Raw genomic sequence first — 26,434 nt, 5'->3', positions numbered from 1 at the left:
AAAGGGAGATTTGCTGGGAATTGCCACTGGTTGTATAGAAATTGCATTGTATGGAAATGAAAAGCTGAGGGTAAACCCTTAAGAGGTGCTGGTAAGATATCTTCAATATGAGAACGCAGTGGGAGTAATGTGGCACCTTATGGTGGCCTTCCAGTACCTTAAGGGGGCCTACAAGAAAGCTGGGGAGGGACTTTTTCTATAGTAAGGGAGAAGAGGCACCAGAAATTGCCCAGAGAATTGTGGATGGGCAACCTGTTCCAGGCCAGGTTGAAGAGGGCTTTGAGCAGTCCTGGCCTAGTGGAAGGTGTCCCTGCTGATGGCTGAGGGGATGGAACTGGATGATCTGGAGGGGGCCTACAAGTAAGCTGGGGAGGGGCCTTTTAGGGTGTCAGGTAGGGATAGGATTGGGGGGAATGGAACAAAACTAGAAATGGGTAGATTCAGATTGGATGTTAGGAAGAAGTTCTTCCCCAGGAGGGTGGTGAGACACTGGCACAGGTTGCCCAGGGAGGTGGTGGCAGCCTCACCCCTGGAGGTTTTGAAGGCCAGGCTGGCTGTGGCTGTGAGCAACCTGCTGTAGTGTGAGGTGTCCCTGCCCATGGCAGGGGGGTTGGAACTGGCTGATCCTTGAGGCCCCTTCCAACTCTAACAATTCTATGATTTTATGACTGTGAAATATCTTCCTGATTTTTGATATAATGACTTCCCCATAACTATTTATGAGCCCCTTAGTGCCTGAATGCTGAGCTTTCCCATCTCACTGGCTCCCCTCAAAGATTTTGTGATTTACTTTGGGTTGCTTTTGATATTATTTATTTTTTTCTTTTTTTTTTTTCTATTTATGGTTCACTCCCTGCTGTCTAATCCTCTCTGCAAGTCTGCTGCTGCTGCCAGATCGATATCCCTCTGCACAGATTAAAGTGATGTGTGCTCCTCAAAGGCTCCCAGCTGCAGGTGGTGTGTTTGCATGTGTACCAGCATGGCTTTCTGACAGCACCAGCAGTGTGCAGAGTACTAATTGACCTACTAAGTCTTAAATACAGCACAAGGCACAGTTGTGCCTGTGTGGTCGAGGGAGGGGATTCTGCCCCACTCCAGTTCTGGGCCCCTCCGTTTAGGAAAGATGTTGAGTTGCTGGAACATGTACAGAGGAGACCTTCTTGCTGTCTACAACTACCTGAAGGGAGGTTGTAGCCAGGTGGGGGTTGGTCTCTTCTCCCAGGCAACCAGCATCAGCACAAGAGGACACAGTCTCAAGCTGTGCCAGGGGAGGTTTAGGCTGGATGTTAGGAAGAAATTCTTCCCAGAGGGAGAGATTGGCCGTTGGAATGTGTGGGCCAGGGAGGTGGTAGAGTCACCATCACTGGAAGTGTTGAAGAAGAGACTGGATGAGGCACTTAGTGCCATGGTTTAGTTGATTAGATGGTGCTGGGTGATAGGTTGGACTCAATGATCTCAAAGATCTTTTCCAACCTGGTTAATGCTATTCTGTTCTGTTCCAGTCTAGTCTATTCCACTCCACCACTCTGCAGTGCTATGTCCAGCTCTGGAGTCCTCAGCACAGGAAAGGCATGGACCTGTTGAGCATTCAGCATCACAGTCCTGCACTGAATAGAATCATGGAATGGTTTGGGTTGGAAGGGGCCTTTCAAGGTGGGCTTCTCGTCCACCAATACACCCAAGTCTCCTTCTTCAGAGCTTCTTTCTGGATTCGCCCAATCCAATGCAGGACCTTGCATTTTGACTTGTTGAACCTCATGCAGTGGGCACTGGCCCACTTCTCAAGCCCACAGATCAACAAGATGTCCTTTGACAGAATTAGTCCTGGTGACAGCCATGTTGGCTATCTACTGAGTGCTCTTTGCTGCTTTTGTATTTATAGTCAGTTGGTGAAATGCAGCCACTCAAAAGAAAATGAAATGCAATCTGAGCTCCATTCAAACAGCAGGAGCTCTCTGCACAGCCTCATTATTTTGTGACACACAACTGTAACAGCTGGGCACCCTCACTTGTGACTGAAGGGATGTGAATGAATTCTGTCCTTTGTGGTTCCTACTCTTCTGGCCTTTCCCCAAAAGGGAAGGAGGCTTTGGGCAGTCTTTTGTTGTTGCTTTGATTTGCACACATATCATATATATATATATACACACACACACACCTAGAAATCATGTACCTGCACCTTGTAATCACATCTGTGCACCTAGAAATACATTCTGTTCCCTCCTGGGCAAGGGATGCTGGGGGAAGGAAGCACAGGACTGGTTCAACCTTTAACGTTCCTCTTAGAAGAAGGTAGCTGCAGCCCAGGTGGCTGTCACCCTTTTGTAAGTAGGTTTACTTTAGTTTACTTGGGTTTAACTTTAACTTTCTTTAACTTTTTACTGTTACTTTCCCTCTCTACCTTTTTCCCCCCCTCTACCTTTTTCCCCCCCTCTACCTTTTTCCCCCCTCTACCTTTTCCCCCCTCTACCTTTTTCCCCCCTCTACCTTTTTCCCCCCTCTACCTTTTTCCCCCCTCTACCTTTTTCCCCCCTCTACCTTTTTCCCCCCTCTACCTTTTTCCCCCCTCTACCTTTTTCCCCCCTCTACCTTTTTCCCCCCTCTACCTTTTTCCCCCCCTCTACCTTTTTCCCCCCTCTACCTTTTTCCCCCCTCTACCTTTTTCCCCCCTCTACCTTTTTCCCCCCTCTACCTTTTTCCCCCCTCTACCTTTTTCCCCCCTCTACCTTTTTCCCCCCTCTACCTTTTTCCCCCCTCTACCTTTTTCCCCCCTCTACCTTTTTCCCCCCTCTACCTTTTTCCCCCCTCTACCTTTTTCCCCCCTCTACCTTTTTCCCCCCTCTACCTTTTTCCCCCCTCTACCTTTTTCCCCCCTCTACCTTTTTCCCCCCTCTACCTTTTTCCCCCCTCTACCTTTTTCCCCCCTCTACCTTTTTCCCCCCTCTACCTTTTTCCCCCCTCTACCTTTTTCCCCCCTCTACCTTTTTCCCCCCTCTACCTTTTTCCCCCCTCTACCTTTTTCCCCCCTCTACCTTTTTCCCCCCTCTACCTTTTTCCCCCCTCTACCTTTTTCCCCCCTCTACCTTTTTCCCCCCTCTACCTTTTTCCCCCCTCTACCTTTTTCCCCCCTCTACCTTTAACACTCTTCTGCTGGAATACAAAAACCTTAAAGGTTCTGCAGATACTTTCCCAGAGAGTTGGCAGTTGGTTTAATATTGGTCCTAACTAGTAAAACCCCCAAACCTCTCTGAAATGCAGGATGTGATCAACTTCCTATGTTTAGGTTTAGAACCTGCATTTTTGTCATTTCTTTCCCGCCTGGAAGAGTCACTTGCAGAGCATCACATTGAAGATGCAGAAGAAGGAGAAAGGCAAAAGGGGAGATTTTCCACTGAGTCTTAGTTGCTGTTTTTGTTCCTTTGTGCAGTGAAATGAAGCAGAAGCTGGATGAAGAGGGTAACAAGTGCAGCATCCTTTCCAAGCAGCAGAAGTTCAACGAGCACTGCTGCATTCGCTGCTGCTCCCCCTTCACCTTCCTCATCAACAGCAAGCGACAGTGCCAGGACTGCAAGTACAACATCTGCAAGAGCTGCAGCTCTTACCAGAAGAAGGAGAAGGCTTGGATTTGCACTGTCTGCCAGCAAGCAAGGTAAAGACCTAGTATTTAGCAACTTCTAGAAAGCAGCTGTGGCCTCGCCTGGGCTTTTCCGTGTGTTTGTCAGTAGCTGCCACTGGCAGGCTGGGACCTGAAGTAGCTGTTTAGAGAGCTTGGTTTGTATGGTGTGATGTGCCTGGCTTTTTTCAGAGAGGTTAATTTGTTCCAAGAGTGTTTTGCTGGCATTTTCCAGGCTTGCTGAGGTGGACTGATGAATCAGCAAGCAGTAATTGGACTTAGCTTGAGCAGGGGCTGGGATCTCCTGAAGTGCCTGGGCTGCTAATGGAACCTGAGAGCAGATGGTGGTAAGGCAGTTAATCATTGTGCAGCAAATCCCACTGATGGCTTGGGAGTCAAAGGAGGGATGTTGGTGAATAGATCATCCAGCTGTGACTGTGTTTTGGAGTGCTTTTCTAAATGCCACCTCATTGGTGGGGATGCTTGAGGCATACTCTGGCAAATAACCAGAGAAAATAGAAGTGCAACCTGTTGGATTTCTTAACATCTGTTAAGGCTATGCTGCCAGGCTTCTATTTGCAGAGAGTATCAGGGATTTACTAGCTCACCCTTCTGAGGCTAGCAGAGCCCACAGCACTGAACACTACACTGGGACTTGAGGTCTAGTCTGGCTGCATTTGTCACTGAGTAGTATGCACTGGGATTGCTGCTAATGTGAAAATAGGCCAATGCTTCTGGTTGTATTTTCTGTTAGGGTTTTCATGCAAATCTAGGCTGAGTGGGCAAACAGGGCACCCTTCAAATGCACTGGAGAGAGCTGGGTGAAACAGAACCTGGTGAAGTTCAGAGTGCTGCACCTGGGGAGGGACAGCCCCATGCAGCAATACAGGTTAGGGGGTGACCTGCTAGACAGCAGCTCTTCAGAAAAGGACCTAGGAGTCCTGGTCAATAACAAGCTGACCTTGAGCCAGCAATGTGCCCTTGTGGCCAAGAAGGCCAGTGGTATCCTGGAGGGCATTGAGAAGAGTGTGATCAGCAGGTTGAGGGAGGTCACAGCTGGAATATTTTGTCCAGTTCTGGGCTCCCCAGTTCAAGAGAGACAAGGAACTACCGGAGAGAGTCCAGTGAAGGGTTACAAAGATGTTGAGGGCACTGGAGCATCTTTCTTATGAGGAAAGGTTGAGAGACCTGGGGCTGTTTATCCTGGAGATGACTGAAAAGGGATTTTAACAATGCTTATTGATATCTAAATGGCAAATGTCAAAAGGGTGGGGCCAGTCTTTTTTCAGTGGTGCCCAGAAACTTTCCTGTGAGGGTGACAGAGCACTGGAGCAGGCTGCTCAGAGGCATTGTGGAGTCTCCGTCTCTGGAGAGATTCCAAACCCACCTGGACATCCTGCTCTGGGTGACCCTGCTTTAACATGGAGGCTGGGCTAGATGATGCCTTGAGGTCCCTTGCAACCCCTCCCATTCTGTGATTTGGCAGCCCCTGGCACAGCCCTGTGCAAAATCTTCCTATTTGAGATGGTTTTGTTTGGAGGGATCCAGTCACTGTAATGTGCTTTAATGCCAGCAGAACAGAGAGTGTTTTTTTTTCTTTAAATAAGGTAAAATTACTAGTAGATGTGATTGTTAGCCTGCCAAAGGATACACCTCTGCTTAGCTGATGCTGTTGTAAAGCTTTGTGAAGCCTCTGGGTGGGGGGGGAACCAAACACCAAAACCCCACCAAAATGTAGCAGAACCTCAGGATGCTTTGAGAAGGGAATTCTCTTAGTTACTGCCTGAACCTTGTATTTGTTTGTTGGTGCATTTGACTGGCACAAAAGGGTTGGTTTCAGACCTCAGTAGTGAAAAGCTAATGAAGATGTAACTCTGCTTAGCAATTTTGGTTTGCTTCCCAGCAGGCTAAACCGTTCGGTAAGGAGGAGCTGGAACAGCTTTTAGGTGATCAGCCTCAGCTCAGAGCTTGCACATTTCTACTGTCTGAAGGCCCTTGTCTGACATTAGAGAGAACTTCTACAGAATCTGGAGGCTCAGACTGTCATGTAAATGCCAGGAGATGTTTTTCCTTCAGAGACAGCATTGTGTGGGAGCACTCGCTTGCTCTGGGGCATAGCAGAACAGATAGAAGCTGTAGCTCTGCCCACGTGCATGTTGCTTCCACTGGACACATGTGGGTCTTGTTCTGCTTTTGTAGAAGTCCTGTGAATGATCCCACTCACATTATACTGAAGGAATTTACTAACTTTGAGTGAAGAGCAGTGAGAATTATCTTCCTCAGCTGCATGTACTTGTAGAAACAGATACAATTCCTTCCAGCAATGCCTGCTGCTCTGCTCCCATTTTCTTCCCATTCCTACTCTCACCACTCTCATCCTGTGGGCCACAAGCACCATACCCATTTACAGAATGCAGAACTAACCAGGTGGAAAAGACCTTTGAGATCATCGAGTCCAACCTATCACCCAACACCATCTAATCAACTCAGCCATGGCACCAAGTGCCTCAGCCAGGCTCTGGAGAGCAGCCAGGCAGAAAGGGACCTGGGGGTACTGGTTGATGGTAGGCTGAACATGAGCCAGCAGTGTGCTCAGGCAGCCAAGAAGGCCAATGGCATCCTGGCCTGCATCAGGAACAGTGTGGCCAGCAGGAGCAGGGAAGTTATTCTGCCCTGGACTCAGCACTGGTTAGGCCACACCTTGAGTCCTGTGCCCAGTTCTGGGCCCCTCAGTTTAGGAAAGATGTTGAGTTGCTGGAAGGTGTCCAGAGAAGGGCAACAAAGCTGGGGAGAGGTCTGGAGCACAGCCCTGTGAGGGCTGAGGGAGCTGGGGTTGCTTAGCCTGGAGAAGAGGAGGCTCAGGGCAGACCTTCTTGCTCTCTACAACTCCCTGAAGGGAGGTTGTAGCCAGGTGGGGGTTGGTCTCTTCTCCTAGGCAACCAGCATCAGCACAAGAGGACACAGTCTCAAGCTGTGCCAGGGGAGGTTTAGGCTGGAGGTTAGGAAGAAGTTCATCCCAGAAAGAGATATTTGCCATTGGAATGTGCTGCCCAGGGAGGTGGCGGAGTCCCCATCCCTGGAGATGTTTAAGAAGAGCCTGGATGAGTCACTTGGTGCCATGGTTTTGTTGATGAGATGGTGTTGGGTGATAGGTTGGACTCGATGATCTCAAAGGTATTTTCCAACCTCATTTATTCTATTCCATTCCATTCCATTCCATTCCATTTTTAAACACCTCCAGTGATGGTGACTCCCCCACCTCCCTGGGCAGCACATTCCAATGGCAAATCTCTCTTTTCTGTGAAGAATTTCTTCCTAACATCCAGCCTGAACCTCCCCTGGCACAGCTTGAGACTGTGTCCTCTTGTGCTGTCACAGTTTCCCTGGGAGAAAAGGCAGTGCCCAAGGACAGCAAGGGCAATAGCCTGCATTTTGCACAAGGGTCAGGGAGTCTGTAGTTTATTGAGTTGTTCCTTAACTGGAAGAGGCGGAGGAGGGAGATCTGTGCAAGCTGATTGCTTTGGCAGGTTGATCTCTGCTGGGTTTTTTGTTGGTTTGGGGTTTTTGCTATCCTGATCTGTCTTAATTATTTCTGAAGTATGCACTGTGAAGAATTTCAGTTCTGCTAGACAGAATGAAGCTCTACTTGCATAACATACAGCAGCCTGCAATGCTGCTGCTGCACTCAGCTTTGAGAAAAGCATCTAAAAATGGATTTGGAGGAGGGTAGGCAGGAGAGGTCTATGAAATCAGCCAAATAGAAGTGCTAATTAGGCCATCTTTGCTAGCTTGGAGTAGCCTCAGAAGTGAGCCTGAGGCTGAGTGCCTCCAGGGAGGACTAACCTGTGTTCCAGGAGCTCTGGATTCCAGTCTTAGCCATTCACCTGCTGACCTTGGAGAAGTTTCCATGTCTCAGGTTTCCCCACGTGCAGAATGGATTTAATGATGCTGTGGTCTTGGAGGTCAGTGGTTGAAAAGCTAAATGGGATGGTTGTAAAGTGCTAAGTGTTATTAATGTGCTCTTGTTGGAGAAGTTTTGCTGCAGTCAGCAGGGTTAAAACCTGTGTGTGGTGCAGTAGCACAGGGAAGTACATGCTTGGAGGGAAGGAATGAGAACAGAGTATCAGAGCTTTGTGTTCAATGTTGATATGTAACTGCTTGACCCTACCAACTTTTGGCTACCACCTCTCCCTAAAGGAAATAAATACTAGGTAAGCAGTGTGCAAAAGTAAGGGCAGAAGGGCAATGTGAAAGGATGGAACACAGATTGTCCACAAAATAAACAGCATAGAAATTATAGACTGAGGAGTTTTAGCCTTTCAGTTTGGCTGAGGGACTTCCAGGGAAGGTAGCAAAGTAAAAGCTAGTGGAGCCCAACATGATGGCATTGAACAAGTCCAAGTGCCAGGTGCTGCACTTCGGTCACAACAACCCCAGGCAGTGCTACAGGCTGGGGACAGAGTGGCTGGAGAGCAGCCAGGCAGAAAGGGACCTAGGGGTACTGGTTGACAGCAGCTGAACATGAGCCAGCAGTGTGCCCAGGTGGCCAAGAAGACCACTGGCATCCTGGCCTGGATCAGGAATAGTGTGGCCAGCAGGAGCAGGGAAGTCATCCTGCCCTGGACTCAGCACTGGTTAGGTCCTGAGTCTGGTTCTGGACTCTTCAATTTAAGAAGGACATTGAGACACTTGAAGGTGTCCAGAGAAGGGCAACAAGGCTGGGGAGGGGTCTGGAGCACAGCCCTGTGAGGAGAGGCTGAGGGAGCTGGGGTTGCTTAGCCTGCAGAAGAGGAGGCTCAGGGGAGACCTCATTGCTCTCTACAACTACCTGAAGGGAGGTTGTAGCCAGGTGGGGTTGGTCTCTTCTTTCAGGCAACCAGCACCAGAACAAGAGGACACAGTCTCAAGCTGTGCCAGGGGAGGTTTAGGCTGGATGTTAGGAAGAAGTTCTTCCCAGAAGGAGAGATTGGCCATTGGAATGGGCTGCCCAGGGAGGTGGTGGAGTCACCATGACTGGAAGTGTTTAAGAGGAGACTGGATGAGGCACTTGGTGCCAGGGTTTAGTTGATTGGATGGCGATGGGTGATAGATTGGACTTGATGATCTCTGAGGTGTTTTCCAACCTGGTCTATTCTATTCTATTCTGCTCAGCCAGCAGAATGCAAACACAGCTCGGCACCACTTCTGAGCTGGGTGCTTCCCAGTGTGTAGTTTAGCCTTTGCTGGCTTTGCTTATTCTTCTTACACAAAGATTCTGCTGCTCTCAGTTCCAAGGTACTGCTCCAGTCTTTACAAAGCTGCTGTCTGAGCATTACTGAGGTTGAAGAGTGCCAGCTGTCAGAATTGCTTTTTAAAAGAGCAAGTGGCTGCATGCAATGGCTGCTGGATTGTGCTGAGTCTTGGGAGCTGTCTGATATTTGCACACTTTTCATTTAGGTCATAAAGGCATCATTGTGGCTTCCAAAATCATCTGGACACTTCCATTTTCCTGGGTGGTTGCTGGTGCTGATTCTGTGCATTTCAAATGTCTTTGGGTGGTTTATGAAGGGTAGAAGGACTTAAAATGAAAACATAGCTTTAGTGTATATTTAAAGGTGGAAAATTCGGAGTCACAGAACGTCAGGGGTTGGAAGAGACCTCTAAAGATCATCCAGTCCATCCCCCCCTGCCTGAGCAGGATCACCCAGGGCAGGTCACACAGGAACACACCTAGGTGGGTTTTGAGTGTCTCCAGAGAAGGAGACTCCACAGCCTGCTCCAGGGCTCCAGCACCCCCACAGTGAAAAAGTTTCTCCTTCTGTTCCTGTGGCACCTCCCTCTGCTCCAGTTCTATTCTATTCTATTCACATTGCCCCTTGTCCTGTCATTGGACATCCCTGAGCAGAGCCTGGCTCTCTCCTCCTGACACTGCCCTGCACATCTTTATCAACAGGAGTGAGGGCACCCCTCAGCCCCAAGCTGAAGACCCCCAGCTCCCTCAGCCTGTCCTCACAGGGAGATGTTCCACTACCTGCAGCAGCTTTGTGGCTCTGTGCTGGACTCTTTCAAGCAGTTCCCTGAGGCCCTTCTTGAACTGAGGGGCCCAGAACTGGTCACAATATTCCAGATGCAGCCTCACCAGGGCAGAGTAGAAGGGGAGAGGGGAAAAAGTGCTTCCTCCATGTCTCACATGTCTTACATAACAGATATGTATATCTGAGGGCTTATAGAGAGTTGGGGTTTTTTATAGTATGTGAAGGGAGTAAAATTTTTTATTACTCTGTAGGTGACAGAATTCATCAGGTGAAGAAGTAGGAGGCAGACCTGGATTCTGCTTCCTACTCATAACTTGCTCACCATCTGGTGTTGAAAAGGTCACCTTGCCTTTCCATTTTTTTTCTCCATTATGGGCTAGGCTTAATCCCTGCCTCAGTAAAATGTGCTTGTTAGTTTTCTATAGCTTAATCTATTTTTTTGAGACCCAACAGCCCTGGAGTGTCTGAATAGAAACCATGGCTGTGACAGGCTCCATATGGGCAATCAGGATGTTGGAAGACTCCAGGCTTTTAGTAAGGAATAACAGATATGCCACCCAGTTACCTAGGAGAGACATTTTAAAGCTCTTTTCTTTCTGAATCCTTTGCAAGGATCAGCCCAGAGCCTCATCTCATCTATCACAGCATCACCAGTCCCCTTCTCTCTGTAAGATGTTAGTCCATGTGTGCTCTGCAACCTGCTGCTTCTTGACCACAAGAAGAATTTGAAGAGCTTTCCAAGGCAGAAAAGCCTGAATTGCTTTGTTGTTCTAAGGATGGGGTAATCCCACAGGGCAGGTCCTCAGTCAGAAAAGCAGAAAGATGGCTCAGAATTTGCTCTCCTGTGCTCTGCAATACAGAAAAACAGCTGGATGGTGCCTCCTGCCCTTGCTAGGTCTAAGAAAGCTGGCACAAATTTACAGATTGCTTATGGCTTTATAATTAGTTTATTTTTTTAACCTAAGTCTACTGCTACAGACTCTCAACTGCAATGCTAGATTGAAACAGGCTTTGAAATTTAAACCAAGGGTCCTGCACTTGGGTGAAAACAACCCCCAGGCTTGGGGCAGCATGGCTGGGAAGCTGTCTGGCAGAACCTGGGGGTGCTAATGGACAATCAGCTGAATGGGAGCCAGCAGTATGCCCAGGTGGCCAAGAAAGCCAAAGCTATCCTGGCTGGGATTAGAAATGCTGTGTCCAGCAGGAGCAGAGAGGGGATTCTACCCTGGTACTCAGCTCTGGGGAGGCCACACCTGGAGTATTGTGTTCCGTTTTGGGTACCACAACACAGGAAAGATGTGGAGGTGCTGGAGCCAGGAGGGCAAGGAAGCTGGGAAGGGCCTGGAGAATAAAGCTGATGAAGAGCAACTGAAGGAGCTAGGGATGGTTAGCTTGGAAAAGAGGAGGCTGAGAGGAGACCTCATTGCTCTCTACAACTACCTGAAAGGACATTGTGGAGAGGCTGCTGCTTGTCTCTTCTGCCAGGTAATTAGGGACAGAACAAGAGGGAATGGCCTCAAGCTGTGCCTGGGTAGGGTTAGACTGGACAGTAGGAAAAAAGTTTCCCAGCAAGAGTGGTCAGGGATTGGAATGTGCTGCCCAGGGAGGTGGCTGAGTCACCAACCCTAGGTGTGTTTCAAGGTGGTTTGGATGTGGTGCTTGGGGCTATGGTTTAGGGGTGACCCTTGCAGAGTAGGGTTCTGGATTAGACTTGGTGATCCTGAGGGCCTTTTCCAACCTGAATGTTTCTGTGAGTCTGTGAAATTACAACAGGGGTTAAAAATAAAAAATCCTACATTTTTGGGCACAAATTTGGCAGTTCATTTCCCAGGAAGCATACCAAGAATTCCACCTTGCAAATAGCAGCCCAGGGACAGACAAAGTGGAAGGCAAATGACCAGGCAAGTCACTGTGTGCAAAGCAAAAATGCACTTTGCAGAAGCCATTGCTTGCTTTATGCTTTTGTGCTTCCACTGGGTCCCTGCTATTTAAAACTTGAGCAGCTTTGCCTTGAGACCTTCCATTTGTCTCTGGTGTCAAACATTTCCATGGTAACATTTCACTTGGCTTTTTTCCCCTTTTCACTAGCTTTACCTTCCACTAGGAGACTTGGTTATTACTGAGAAGCAATAGACTTCAGGTCTGTCAGAATGGCCACAGATATAGTTACTGGCATTTACCTGCAGGATAACCAAGGGATCAGACCCAGCCAGCATGGATTCAGGAAGGGCAGGTCATGCCTGACCAACCTGATCTCCTTCTATGATCAGGTGACTGCCTGGTGGATGTGGGGCAGGCTGTGGATGTAGTCTACCTGGACCTCAGCAAGGCCTTTGACACTATCCCCCACAGCAAACTCCTGGCCAAGCTGTCAGCTTGTGGCTTGGACAGCAACACTCTGTACTGGATTAGGAACTGGCTGGAGGCTGAGCCCAGAGAGTGGTGGTGAATGGTGCCACATCCAGCTGGCAGCCAGGCACCAGTGGTGTCCCCCAGGGATCAGTGCTGGGCCCCATCCATCATCTTTACTGATGATGTGGACAAGGGGATTGAGTCCATCATCAGTAAGTTTGCAGATGACCAAGCTGGGGGCAGGAGTTGATCTGTTAGAGGGTAGGACAGCTGTGCAGAGGGACCTTGACAGGCTGAACAGATGGGCAGAGTCCAGCATGATGGCATTTAACAAGTCCAAGTGCCAGGTGCTGCACTTTGGTCACAGCAACCCCATGCAGAGCTACAGGCTGGGGTCAGAGTGGCTGGAGAGCTGCCAAACAGAGAGGGACCTGGGGGTACTGGTTGACAGCAGCTGAACATGAGCCAGCAGTGTGCCCAGGTGGCCAAGAAGGCCAGTGGCATCCTGGCCTGCATCAGGAATAGTGTGGCCAGCAGGAGCAGGGAAGTCATTCTGCCCAGTGCTCAGCACTGGTTAGGCCACACCTTGAGTCCTGTGTCCAGTTCTGGGCTCCTCAGTTTAGGAAAGATGTTGAGTTGCTGGAAGGTGTCCAGAGAAGGGCAACAAAGCTGGGGAGGGGTCTGGAGCACAGCCCTGTGAGGAGAGGCTGAGGGAGCTGGGGTTGCTTAGCCTGGAGAAGAGGAGTCTCAGGGGTGACCTTCTTGCTCTCTACAACTACCTGAAGGGAGGTCATAGCCAGGTGGGGGTTGGTCTCTTTTCCCAGGCAATCAGCACCAGAACAAGAGGACACAGTGTCAATCTGTGCCAAGGGAGGTTTAGGCTGGAGGTCAGGAGAAAGTTCTTCCCAGAAAGAGAGTTTGGCCTTTGGAATGTGCTGCCCAGGGAGGTGATGGAGTCACTATCCCTGGAGGTGTTCAAAAAGGGATTGGATGTGGCACTTGAAGCCATAGTTTAGTTAGTCATGAGGTGTTGGGTGACAGGTTGGACTTGATGATCTCTGAGGTCTTTTCCAACGTGGCTGATTCTATGATTCTGTGACTTAGCAAGGTCAGCAGGGTTCAGCAAGCCTTAGAGGCTTTGGCACTGGAAGGAGGAGTTAGCAGGTGGTTATGAGCCTTGGAGAGAGGAAAACAGAATGCTTGGCCAGTGTTTGATTTCAGAGATCTGTCAAGAGCAGATCACTCAGGCTCTGCTCTTGCCTTTGCAAGAGCATTTAGTGCATGGAGTGTGTTTGGAAAGTGTCAGCACTCTGCTGAGTCTGTTCAACTTCACAGTGGGTTCTCAACACCTACAGTTTGTGGCCCCTGAGGCCACCAGGAAGACCTGGTGCTGCTCATTTGGCTGCAGCCCATTCAAAAGCTTAGAGGGCCACTGCTGCAGAGGAGCCATTCCTGTGCTGGGGTGAGGAATGTCCCTTAAAGCTTTGGTAGATCAACGAATTGGGACTTTTTTGTCTTGAGATTGTTCTCCATGTTGCCAGACAGGAGGCTTTGCTGTACTGAGGGTGTCTCTTTGTACTTGTTTGTTTTGGGGTTTTGTTTCCTGATGGGCTTGATAGGGCCTCTACTTGGCAAACTTGATGCAGAAATACATTGATATTCAATGGCAAAATCCAGTGCTTAGAATCATAGAATTGTCAGGGTTGGAAGGGACCTGAAGGATCAGCCAGTTCCAACCCCCCTGCCATGGCCTGGGACACCTCACACTGCAGCAGGTTGCTCACAGCCACATCCAGCCTGGCCTTCAAAACCTTCAAGGATGAGGCTGCCACCACCTGCCTGGGCAACCTGTGCCAGTCTCTCACCACCCTCGTGGAGAACTTGTTCCTAACATCCAATCTGAATCTACCCATTTCTATTTTTGTTCCATTCCCCTCAGTCCTATCATTACCTTGATTCCTTCCTCCCAGCCCCCTGTGGAAGTTTCCTTAAGAGCCTGAAAATCAAGTCATAACCTTAATTAACACAGAGCTGGGAGTCATTCCAGCATGGATTATTTGACAGTGTGAGCATGCCTTCTCTTGTCATTGCAAGCCAGGCTGAAATTGGGATCCTTTTACTGCTCCTCTTCAGCAATTAAGTATTAACCACGAAAGGGAAAATTTAGTAGAGGGAGAGATTGCCTTTTCTGACTTTCAAGGTGACATTGCAAAGAGTGGAGTTCTAATTAAAAGTGTTGCCAAGATCCATTGAAACTTTATTGTCCAGGCTATCAGCTGTAATCATCTTTTCCCAAGGAAGTTTAATCAAAGAGCACAAAATCAATGCTACCTTGATGTGAAAATGCAGCAACAGGATTCTTTTGTCAGGTTTGTTTTAATCATTTAATGCTTTTAAATATTTGAAGTACAGTTTAAAAAAAATTACTGCACACACCTCCCAAGCACAAATCCAGGCTGGGTGCAGAGGGGGTTGAGAGCAGCTCTGAAGAAAGAGCCTTGGGTGCACTGATTAATGGGAAGCTCACCGTGAGCCTGTAGTGCCCTCATGCAGCCCAGCAGGCAGCTGTGTGCTGGGCTGCACCCAGAGGAGTGTGGCCAGCAGGGCAAGAGAGGGGATGCTGCCCTTTGACTCTGCTCTGCTGAGACCCCACCTCCAGTACTGCCTCCAGTTCTGGTGTCCACAGCATAAGGAGGACACAGAGCTGTTGGAGTGAGTCCAGAGGAGGCCACAAAGATGACCCAAGGGCTGGAGCACCTCTGCTGTGAGGACAGGCTGAGGGAGCTGGCAGTGTTCAGCCTGGAGAAGACAAGACTCTAAAGGGACCTCAGAGCTGCCTTCCAATACCTGAAGGGATCCTACAGGAAGGCTGCAGAAGGACTTTTCATAATGGTGTCTAGAGGCAGGCCAAGGGGGAATGGTTTGAAACTGAGGGAGAGCAGGGTAAGACTGGAGCTTAGGAAGAATTCTTCAGTAGGAGGGTGGTGAGACTCTGAAATAGGCTGCCCAGGGTGACTGTGGCTGCTTCCTCCCTGGGGGTGTTGATGACCAGGCTGGATGAGGCCTTGAGCAGCTGAGTCTAGTGGAGAGGTGTCCCTGCCCATGGTGGGGAGGTTAGAGTAGATGATCTCTGAGGTCCCTTTCAACCTGAGCAATAGGGCAATGGGCAATAGTTTGAAGCTGAGGCTCTCCTCCCTGTCTACTTTGAGCTCATGAGACCAGAGCTGGAATACTGGGTCCAGATTTGGGCTCCCCAGTTCAAGAGAGACAGGGATCTGCTGTGGAGGATGATGAAGGGACTGGAACATCTCTTCTATGAAGAGAGCCTGGGAGACCTGGGGGTGTTTAGTCTGGAGAAGAGAAAGCTGTTCTCTAATTGGATATCCTAGATATCCAAAGTAGATACAGTGAAATCATACTATAGATGTCTAGAATTACTCCATTAAGTCAGTGCAGGGGTAGGGAAATTGTTACTCCAGTCAAGTAGTTTTCTTATTCCCTTTTTTTTCTCTTTTTCTCCAGAGAGGAGCAAGTACTAAATATCTTTAATAATGTGTTGAAATATGTCAGCTTATTGCTTCAGGAAGTTGCAATGCTTTTACCATTGCTAAATGAGGCATTGAAGGCATTTCCCTCACATAAAGTGTGGCTTTCTGCTGCATTTTGCTGTCTGAATGTGTATCTTTCCTCTACTAGTAGTAGATGTCACAGATTGCAATATCTTTCTAAATTGCTTTGTTTCCCTCTCACAAATTTCACTGGGTTTTCTTCCAGCCATGATTCTAGCTGCTCAAGTGGTACCTCCTTGCTTTCTATAATGAAGTCACAATTACAGACTGGCCTTCAGTCTGAGTTAACTTCTACGTTTTGACTTATAGTGGGAATGAGGTGAAGGAGTAGATTGCAGAGCAAAAGGTTAGGAGTAGTGGAATGTGTCAGGACACGAGAGAAAGATGAGTTAGCACTGCTTAGTAAGGCATTAATCACTTATCACAGTTAAACCTTAAGACTTGCATTAAATTCTTTAATTTGATCCAATCTGCTGGTAGCAGAAGGAGAGAAGGCTCACCAGGAAACCACAGTGAGATATTTGCATACACCTGCACTGTCCCCATCACTAGAAGGACACAGAGCTGTTGGAATGAGTCCAGAGGAGGCCCAAAGATGAGCCAAGGGCTGGAGCACCTCTCCTATGAGGATAGGCTGAGGCAGCTGGGGGTGTTCAGCCTGGAGAAGAGAAGACTCCAGGGGGACCTCAGAGCTGCCTTCCAAGAGCTGAAGGGATCTTACAGGAAGGCTGCAGAGGGACTTTTCATGAGGATGTCTAGGATGTCTAAGCCAGGGGGGAATGGATTGAAGCTGAAGGAGAGCAGGGTTAGACTGGAGCTTAGGTGTGTTTTGCAGCCACACTTGTGAGACTCCTTCATTGCTGTGTCCAGCTCTGGAGTCCTCAGCACAGGAAAGCCATGGATCTGTTGCAATAGGTCCAGAGGACACCACAAAAATTATCAGAGGGCTGGAACATTTCTGCTGTGAGGACAGGCTGAAAAAGTTGGAGTTACTCAGCCTGGAGAAGAGCAGGCTCTGTGGACACACTATTGGACTCAATGATCTCCAGAGGTTCCTTCCAATCTCTAATATCCTGTGATCCTGTGATTGCAGCCTTTCAGGACAGAAAGATGAGGAGAGTCTTGTTAGCAGGGCCCGTCATGACAGCACAAGGGGTGATGGTTTTAATGCAGGGAGGATTCAGACTTGATGGAAGGAATAAATGTGGTTTTTTGATGAGAGTGGTGAAACACTGGCACAGGTTGCTTGGTGAGATCGTAGCTTCCCCACCCCTCGAAGCATTCAAAGTCAGGTTAAGCAGCCTGCTCTAGTTGAAGATGTCCCTGCTCACTGCAGAAGTGTTAGACTAGATGACCTCTAAAGGCCTCTTCCAACCCAAACCTTTCTGTGGTTCCCTCAATCTTGAGCAGGATTTGCTCTGGTAAAGTCATTGATGCTGAGAACCTTCAAAACTGCAGTGGCACTTGTCTTTTATGGCAGAAGAGTAGCTGGTCATCAGGCTCTGCTCTCCAGACCCTGTGTCCAGGGACTTTCCCCTTTTCTTAGCAGAAGTTCATGGTATTTGTGCTGTCCCTGCAAGTGCTGGAGTGGCCTGGCTTGCAGCAGCTCAGCACAGAGACGTGGCTGTCGTGCTGTGTTTGTAGAGATGGCAGCAATAAACCAGAAATACCAATGTAATGTCACATCCACCACAGGAGAGTCACTCCAGTGGAGACAACAATGGGCTGACAATAAAGGGGGTCAGCCTCTATTTTTAGTTTGCTGGCTGACTGGCTGCGTGGCCTTGGGCAAATTGCTTTCACCTCTCTGTGCTTCTGCTTCCCCTCCAAATCCCTGCCTGTCTTTTTCATTTAGATGATTAGATCCCCTAGGCAAGGAATGCATCTTGTTTGTACAGTTCCCTGGGTTTTGTTGGAGGCCTTGAGGTCTCCAGCCCTGTAACAATACTGATTCATTTCAGCGTTACCACGTATCTCTGATCTCCTCTCGTCTGAGGAGCCTGATCTTCACAAAGAGATGGACATTGCTGGCCCTGGCCTGGCATGCATCAAGAGCAGTGTGGCCAGCAGGGTGAGAGAGGTGATTCTGCTCCTCTGCTCTGGTGAGACCTCCCCTGCAGTGCTGTGTCCAGCTCTGGAGCCCCCACACAAGAGAGACATGGAACTGATGGAGTGGGTCCAGAGGAGGGCCACCAAGATGATCAGAGGGCTGGAGCATCTCTCTTGTGAAGACAGGCTGAAAGAATTGGGGCTGTTCAGCTTGGAGAAGAGAAGGCTCTGGGGAGATCTTTTAGGTACATCACAGTGTCTGAAGCGGACCTACAGGAAGCCTGGGGAGGGACTGTTTAGAAGGGCTGGTAGCATTAGCACAAGGGGCAATGGTTTGAAACTGGAGCGGGGTAGATTTAGGTTGGACATCAGGAGGAAGTTCTGCATAATGAGAGTGGTGAAATACTGGAACAGGCTGCCTGGGGCAGTGGTGGAGTCACCATCCCTGGAGGTATGTAAAAGCTGTGTAGGTGTGGTGCTGAGGGACATGGTTTAGAGGAGGATTTGGCAGTGTTGGGTTCGTGGTGGGACTTGATCTTAAAGCTTTTTTCCCACCAAACCAATTCTTTGCTGCTACTCTGTGATGTTGACAGGGGTTTCTTCTTCACATACTAGATGAGGTTGCTGTCAGTCATGCTTTTTATTATGCATCTTGTCGTGATTTCCCTCAGAGCTTCAGTTTCCACAGTGATGGGAAGCTCAGGCTTCCCTCTTCAAAATAGTTGTGATGCTTCGCTGCCTAGAACGCAGCTCACGGATTTCCAAAGCTGGAGTTCTGAAACAATTAAAAACAAACCCCAAAAAATCAGTTCTATTTCTTAAACTCTGGGGTTTTAAAAGCCTGGGGCTGGCAGGATTAATTACATGAGGTAGGAAAGAAATGAGACCTGCTGCCACCCACTGTCCCTCCCGTTTTGGTGACAGTGAACACCCACCTCCCCGAGTGGAGGAGACACTCCTGATGGTGTATCCATATCTCTTGTCATAGCAACAATACAGGCTGGGACCTGTTCTTCTTCCCAAGCATAATGTGACTGGGATGATTTCACCAGAGACATGTGCAGAACGGCCAAGTATTGTACTAGAATGTGTCAGTGGCTTCATTTGCATACGAATGAGCAGATAGAAACCACACGGGGGGGGGGGGGGGGGGGGGGGGGGGGGAGGTAGAGGGGTGGTGAAAAATTCTCCTGGAGAGAAACTTCTCTGAGCTATTATTCCTAGATTGCAAAGTGCAGTCATTACTCCACCAGCTTGAATGCTATTAACAGAACAATGCCTTTTAATAACAGCTAATTGTAACTAATTTTGTTGTGTTGAAATGGTGAGTGAGGAAGAACTGTGTTCATACCACTTAGAGCTGCTCAGCAAAGTCAGCAAGGACAGGAGGCTGTGCAGTACAGCTGCAGAAACTTAGCATTCTCTCCTTGCTTCTAGCATGGGCACTGTGGAGATCTGCTGGTGATTTGCACATGCAAGATAGTTCTCATCGTCATGAGAAGGACACAGAGCTGTTGGAGTGAGTCCAGAGGAGGCCACAAAGATAAGCCAAGGGCTGGAGCACCTCTGCTATGAGGATAGGCTGAGGCAGCTGGGGGTGTGCAGCCTGGAGAAGAGAACACTCCAGGGGGACCTCAGAGCTGCCTTCCAAGAGCTGAAGGGATCCTACAGGAAGGCTGCAGAGGGACTTCTCATGAGACTGTCAAAGCAATAGGATAAGGGAGAATGGTTTGAAGCTGAGGGAGAGCAGGGTTAGACTGGAGCTTAGGAAGAATTCTTCAGTAGGAGGGTGGTGAGACTCTGAAATAGGCTGCCCAGGGAGGCTGTGGCTGCCTCCTCCCTGAGGGTGTTGATGGCCAGGTTGGAAGAGGCCTTGAGCAGCTGAGTCTAGTTGAGAGGTGTCCCTGCCCATGGTGGGAAGGTTGGATGTAGATGATCTTTGAGGTCCCTTCTGAGCCATTCTATAATTCTGTGATCTGTATGATCCCTTAAATCATAGAATCATAGAATGAAACAGGTTGGAAAAGACCTCTGAGATCATCAAGTCAACCTGTTACCTATCACCCCACTCCTCATGACTAACTAAACCATGGCTCCAAGTGCCACATCCAGTCCCTTTTTGAACCCCTCCAGGGACGGTGACTCCACCACCTCCCTGAGCAGCACATTCCAATGGCAAATTCTTCTTTCTGGGAAGAGCTTTCTCCTGACCTCCAGCCTAAACCTCCCCTGGCACAGCTTGAGACTGTGTCCTCTTGTTCTGTTAAGTTACAGGTGTGGGCTGTGAATGAAGCTGCCTCAGCACCTGCAAGGGTTAACACCATAGTTGTTTGTGCACCACCAGAGGAGAGAAAATCTTAAAGACTAGAGTAGGGAGGCTGATGTCTGGAAGTAGAACCCAAAGTTGGTAGGTGGCAGGTGAGTCTTGCAGAGAGGGGTGGTGGAGCACAGCTGAGACTCTGCCACTGCTTTTGCAGCTCAGTTGCAGGCCAAGGATGTTTCTCACAGGGTGCTGCTGTGTGTCTCAACATGTGCATCACGTTACAGGAGCTGCAACAGGGAGGTCTTGATGTTGCTATTGGAAACTTCATATTTTACATTCCCTAGCCTTGGATCCTTCAGCCAACTGTCAGTGTTAGATCTCACGTAGTTATCTCAGAGCCTCAAACCCTTTGCTGTGCCAATCCTCACAGGGCCCCAGTGAAGGGAGGATGTACAGCCTGCCCGAGCTGGAGAGAGAAGCAGCTTCCTGAGCCTTTTCTTTCCTTGCTTTCCCTCACACCCCCTCCTTTGCTTACACCAGCACTTGAGAAATTCTCTTGTTATTCTGCTGCAGGCTGCTCCACAGCCAGCGAGCTGCACTGCTGAGAGGAGCTGCATTCACTGCGCCTTCCCTTTAGCACAATCCTTCTGTGTCCCCCCTCTGCATCCCAAGAGCTCGATGGCAAGAGCTGGGGATGGGGGCAGTTATCTTCCCACTGCCTTCCATCTGTAAACCTTACAGTTCTTCAGTCCATAATGAAGAGCACAGAGGTGGTGAATAAAATACCAGTACCAAGTGGGGAATGTACTTTAGGGATGTTTCTCCTGAGAGGAGTATGAGGCAGCTCAGGAACAGACCACAGGAACTGCTCCAGGTAAATTTGCTCATTGCTTTATTTCTTCTCATTTGTCATGGTGATACCATCTGTGTCATGCATGATGCCTCAGTGAGATGACTTCATTCCTTGTGTTGTTCCAGCACTGGCTTTGCATTGCAGCTCTTTCCCTTCATAACATCAGTGTGTGATTTAAACACAGGGTTTGGAGTACCTCTCACGTCAGCAAGCACCCCCCAAAAAATGTAAGCTTCAGCTCTTTAAACTTGTGAGAAATGTTCTCTCTGCACAGTATTTACCTGGATGAACTGGGGGAAGCTTTGTTTTCCCTGAAGATATTTTGTTTTATCTTGATGTCTGTAATGACTTTACAAGATGTTTTGAAATAGCTTCATCCCAAAATGCAGGCAACAAAAACAGAAAAGGGAAATTTGGCAATGGGGAGACTGAGACAGATAAAAGAGTTTTGCTCCTTACATTTGTGAGTGAAGATGAGTGTTTGCTCAGTATTTACAGGCAGGAGCTCTGTCTGCATAAGGCAGTGGACACTAGCAGAGCAGTAGTTTCCTTGGGCAGCCAGATCTGCTGAGAGCTCACTGCTGCAGAGTAAAGCACTGATGGATGAAGGGATCTGCGCTGGTGATCCATAGTGTTCTCTGCACACGAGGCAGGACACATGGCCTCAGCATTGCCTGTGGGTTTGTTGGTTTGTTTTTTTTCTCTTGACACTGTTTTGACACAGATTCTGTAGTGCTCCTATAGACCTGTTCTCTCTCCCTGCTTTTTTAACTGTATTCCAGGAGAGCAGCATTAACATTAAACACTGTTTGCTGCTGCTGCTGCTGCTGCAGTCACAACAGCAGGTTTGCAAGCGTCAACCTGAAGCCTTGCCAGATGCATCACAGCATCTGTGTTGTGACGGCAGACCAGGGATTTGTCACCCCACTGATGGAGGGGGAATCACAACTTCTGAAGTGAGCAGGAGCTGAAATGTTATTGTGTCCAGTTCTGGCCCCCTCAATTCAAGAAAGATGTTGAGTTGCTAGAAGGTGTCCAGAGAAGGGCAACAAAGCTGGGGAGGGGTCTGGAGCACAGCCCTGTGAGGAGAGGCTGAGGGAGCTGGGGCTGCTGAGCCTGGAGAAGAGGAGGCTCAGGGGAGACCTTATTGTTCTCTACAACTACCTGAAGGGAGGTTGTAGCCAGGTGGGGGTTGGTCTCTTTTCCCAGGCAACCAGAACAAGAGGACACAGTCTCAAGCTGAATGAGAGATTTCCCATTGGAATGGGCTGCCCAGGGAGGTGGTAGGGTCATCGTCCCTGGAAGTGTTTAAAAAGAGCCTGGATGAGGCACTTAGTGCCACAGACTATTTGATTAGATAGGGTTGGGTGATAGATTGGACTTGATGATCTTCCAACCTGGATGACTCTGTGATACACTGCCTGTATTTCACTGTGGGTAATGGGAGGGTCATTCTCTTTGCTGTGTTCTCTCTTGCCAGCCACAGCAGCTTCAAAATCTTGGATATGTATTCTTCTTCTAGGAAGGACAGCAAAAATCCCCAAACAAACAAAAAATGGAGTTAGGCATATTCAAGGAGCTGACTGCTTTGGGTCACTGTAAAATATGTTCCTGGTCTTATATAAACCCTTTAATGGTGCAAAGTCTCACAAATGTAATCACAGAATGGTAGGGGTTGGAAGACACTTTCCAGAGGTCATCCACTCCAAACTCCCTGCAAAGGCAGGATCACCTGGGGCAGGTCACACAGGAATGCACCCAGGTGGTTTTGGAAAGGCTCCAGAGAAGGAGACTCCACAACCTCTCTGGGCAATCAGTTAACAACTGATACAGAGCATGCCAGTAGAGACTGTACCCTCAGCTGGCTGTTGCTGCTGGGTTGTTCCCCTCTCTGCTGCCTGTGCTGTGGAGATGATCTGTCCCCTCTGTGTGCTGTTCATGAAATTCAGGGCTGTGTGACTAGTTATTTGCAATTCTGGAGGCAACAGACAGCACAGCTAGAAAAAGCTGCCAAGGTCTTCTTGTATCAAAGAGATGCTATGCCTGGGATCCCAGCTTTTATAAAAAGAAACTGTGGAGTTTCTTCCTTTGGCTATCCAGTCTGGGAGAGAATTCTGACATGACTCCCTCCTTTCAGAAGAGGAGCATGAAAAATTTCACCCTTCCCTGCTAATGCTTTGGCACTTAGAAGGAAAAAAATACAGGAGCTGAGTAGCATAAGAAGGCGGCTGAGGAAAGAGACCATTAAACTAGGCATAGCTTTGTATGTATGCCCAGGGTATACATACAGCAGCAGAGGGACCTCTTGAAGGGACATAAGTTCTGCTTGTTTGTCCCGATGAATTTTTGGGACCCATAGGAAGAAGTGCTGGAGTTTGGTGGAACCTGCCAGCCAGTGAGTCCTGCCTCACCCCCCTCCCCAAATTTTTAGTTAAGTGATAGTGCACACACCCAGCAGATACTCCTCTCACTGTGCTGGCTCTACACAATCAATAGATGGTTTGGTATTCAGTCTCCCTCTCTCTCATGCAAGAGGCTAAACAGAAGGATGCAGGGGGAGGTACAGCTAAAAATGTTGCCTCTGTGGCACTTTTAGAAGCAGCTCTGCAGGTGCAGGGTAACACAAGCAGCAGATGCCAGCATTTTTAATTGCACACACAGACTCCTTTCTGAATGTTGGAGTTGTCAGGGGAATGTTAGATGCAGTAAAGAACAAAAAAGGCTGTGCAGTGCTGGAGCATAACAGCACGGAATCACAGAATGTCAGGGGTTGGAAGGGACCGCCAGAGATCATCCAGTCCAACCCCCCTGCCAGAGCAGCATCACCTAGGGGAGGCCACTTGAGAAACCATCCAGGTGGGTTTTGAAAGTATCCAGAGAAGGAGACTCCACAACCTCTCTGCTCTGCTCCAGGCCTCCAGCATCCTCACAGCAAAGAAGTGTCTCCTTATGTTGAGGTGGAACCTCCTGTGTTCAGCTGATACCCTTCATGCTTGTCCTACCACTGGGCACCACCAAACAGAGCCTGGCACCTTCATTTTGACACCCACCCCTCAGCTATTGATAGACATTGTTCAGATCCCCTCTCAGCCTTCTCTTCTCTAGACTGAACAGCCCCAGGGCTCTCAGTCTCTCTTCATAGGAGAGATGTTCAAGTCTCTTTATCATCCTCGTAGCTCTCTGTTGGACTCTGTTTCACAATGTGAAGAGCTCATTATGAATGCCCAGTGAAAAGCATTAGGTTAAGGGTTGAACTCAATGATCTTAAAGGTCTCTTCCAACCAAAATGACTCTGTGATTTCACTCATTGTGTTGGTTACTTTTGGGATGAGCTCAATGACCCCCAGACATACACCACTGTGTATGACATTCCTATTAATGCTTCTACTTTACACTCCTGCTGTCCATGACCAAACTCCCACCACACTCCCAAGTGCAAGTGTTTGCTATCTGCACTGTCAAGTTCCTGCTTGAGGGCTGCACTCCTGCTGTAACATGTGGCTGGGTAGGTGAAAAGGCAAAAATACTTAATTAAGAGTGATGTGAAAATGGATTTTTCTCTTTGCAGTCTCAATGACCCTGCTAACGTTTCTGTCCCTTTGCAGAGTAACTGGGCTGAGTGATTTTAGGCACTATGTTTCTAGCCACTCTGAGCCCTCTAAAAGAGTGTTCCCTTGGTAAGTTGTGGGATTTGGGTTTTGTTTGTTCATGTTTGCCAGGCAGGAAATAAGAATGAGCTGCTAATTTCCTCTGGACAGTGAGAAAAAAGGATGAATGATTTTTATCACAAGCAGAAGGCTTTGTTGCTATAGAAGGCTGCTGAGCAGCAAACAAGCACCATACAATGGCATGGCCTCAGTGGCCAATATTAAGAAAAATAAGAATCCCTTACAAGAAGAAATGTCAAATTCATTCCATCACCAAGGCAGAACAAAAACAAACCAAAAAATCTGGGCAAAATAGGATACCAATTACCATCAGCCTCAATTTTTCCCAGGCTTCTCTGACCATGAAATGGATGGGAAGCACCAGCAGATCTGCCCAAGGGAAAAACTCTCACTTCCCACTTAGAAGTGGCTGTTTGGGGTGAGGTGTTGCATTAAAGACCCCAGCTAGGTGAAAATCCCAGTCAAAAGCAATCAATCAATAAGAGGTGAAATTTGTCCAAAGGACTGGATGTGGCACTTGGAGCCATGGTTTAGTTGTCATGAGGTATTAGGTAATAGGTTGGACTTGATGATCTCTGAGGTCTTTTCCAACCTTATTGATTCTGTGATTCTGTGATTTTGAGGTTGTTTCTATCTTTCCCCTGTCAGTAGAAGCTTTCCTGTAGGTTTGCTCATTATTAATGCCTATAGGCATTTCAGCTCAGAACTGGAGCTCATCATTAGCCTAGCAAAGATGAGCATGGTCTGATGCACTACTCTGAAAGCCTCTGGGATGTACTTTGTGGATTCACAGTCTTTTTTTTTCTTGACTTTGAGAACCACTATCCTAGTGGTGAGAATCAGAGAATTGTGGAATGGTTTGGGCTAGAAGGGATTAAGGATCAAGGTTGCCCAGGGAGGTGGTGGAAGCCTCATCCCTGGAGGTTTTGAAGGCCAGGCTGGATGTGGCTCTGAGCAACCTGCTGTAGTGTGAGGTGTCCCTGCCCTTGGCACGGGGGTTGGAACTGGCTGATCCTTGAGGTCCCTTCCAACCCTAACAATTCTATGATTCTATGATCTAGTTCCACCCACACCGCTATGGGCAGGGACACCTACTAGAGCAGCTCCCTCAAGGCTCCATCCAACCTGACATGGAACAGTTCAGGATTGGAGCCTCCACTGCCTTCTCTGAGCAAGCTGTTCTAATGCCTCAAAACCTTCATGGTGAAGAATTCCTTCCTAATGTCCAATCTAAATTCAGCTGCTTCTGGTTTGAAACCGTTACCACTCATCCTATCACTACAGGCCTTTGGAAAAAGTCCCTCTGCAGCTATCCTAGAGGTCCCCTTCAAATGCTGGAAGGCTGCTCTAAGGTCTCCCCAGAGCCTTCTCCGGGGTAGACAACCCCAGCTCTCAGCCTGCCATCATAGAGGATGTGCTCCAGCCCTCTGACCATCTTTGTGGCCTCCTCTGGTCCCATTCTAACATTCCCATGGCCTTCTTGTGTTGGAGGCTCCAGAGCTGGACACACTATTCCAGGAGGGATCTCACCAAAGCGGAACAGAGGGGCAGAACCCTCCTCCCTCAACCTGCTGGCCATGATTCTTTTGATGTAACCCAGGATATGGTTGGCTTTCTGGGCTGCAAGCTCACAATGCCAGCTCATGCTGAGCTTCTCATCAACCAGCACTCCCAAGTCCTTCTCCTTAGGACCACTTCTGTCCCAGCCTGTCTTTGTGCTTGGGACTGCCCTGACCCAGGTGCAGGGTCTTGCACGTGGCTTTGTGGGACTTCATGAGTTTGCCACTGACCCGCCTCTTAAGCTTGTCAAGGTCCCCTCTGGATGGCCTCCCTTCCCTCCAGCATATTGACCACACACCTTGATGTTGCCAGCAAACTTGCTGAGGGTGCTTCAGTCCCACTGACCATGTCGCCAACTAAGATGTCAGACAGCACCAGTCCCAGTACTGAGCCCTGAGGAACACCACTTGTCACTTGTCTCCACTTAGACATCAAGCTATTGACAGTCACTCTTCTGAGTGTGGTCATCAAGCCAGTTCCTTAGCCATTCAGT

General features: G+C 48.7%; 1 protein-coding gene across 1 annotated transcript in view; it reads left to right on the top strand.

The window, feature by feature from the left end:
* The window catches only part of MYRIP (myosin VIIA and Rab interacting protein), a 148,689-nt gene that overhangs the window by 61,133 nt on the left and 61,122 nt on the right, over positions 1 to 26,434 (top strand). The window contains 1 exon segment of the mRNA XM_054177164.1: positions 3,428 to 3,649. Within this exon segment, the coding sequence (XP_054033139.1) occupies positions 3,428 to 3,649 (222 nt within the window).

This window comes from Dryobates pubescens, chromosome 38, assembly GCF_014839835.1.
Source record: "Dryobates pubescens isolate bDryPub1 chromosome 38, bDryPub1.pri, whole genome shotgun sequence".
In the NCBI taxonomy this organism is placed as follows: Eukaryota; Metazoa; Chordata; class Aves; order Piciformes; family Picidae; genus Dryobates; species Dryobates pubescens.
Note: the sequence above shows the minus strand (reverse complement) of the source record. Positions and strands in the feature narration are given on the sequence as shown.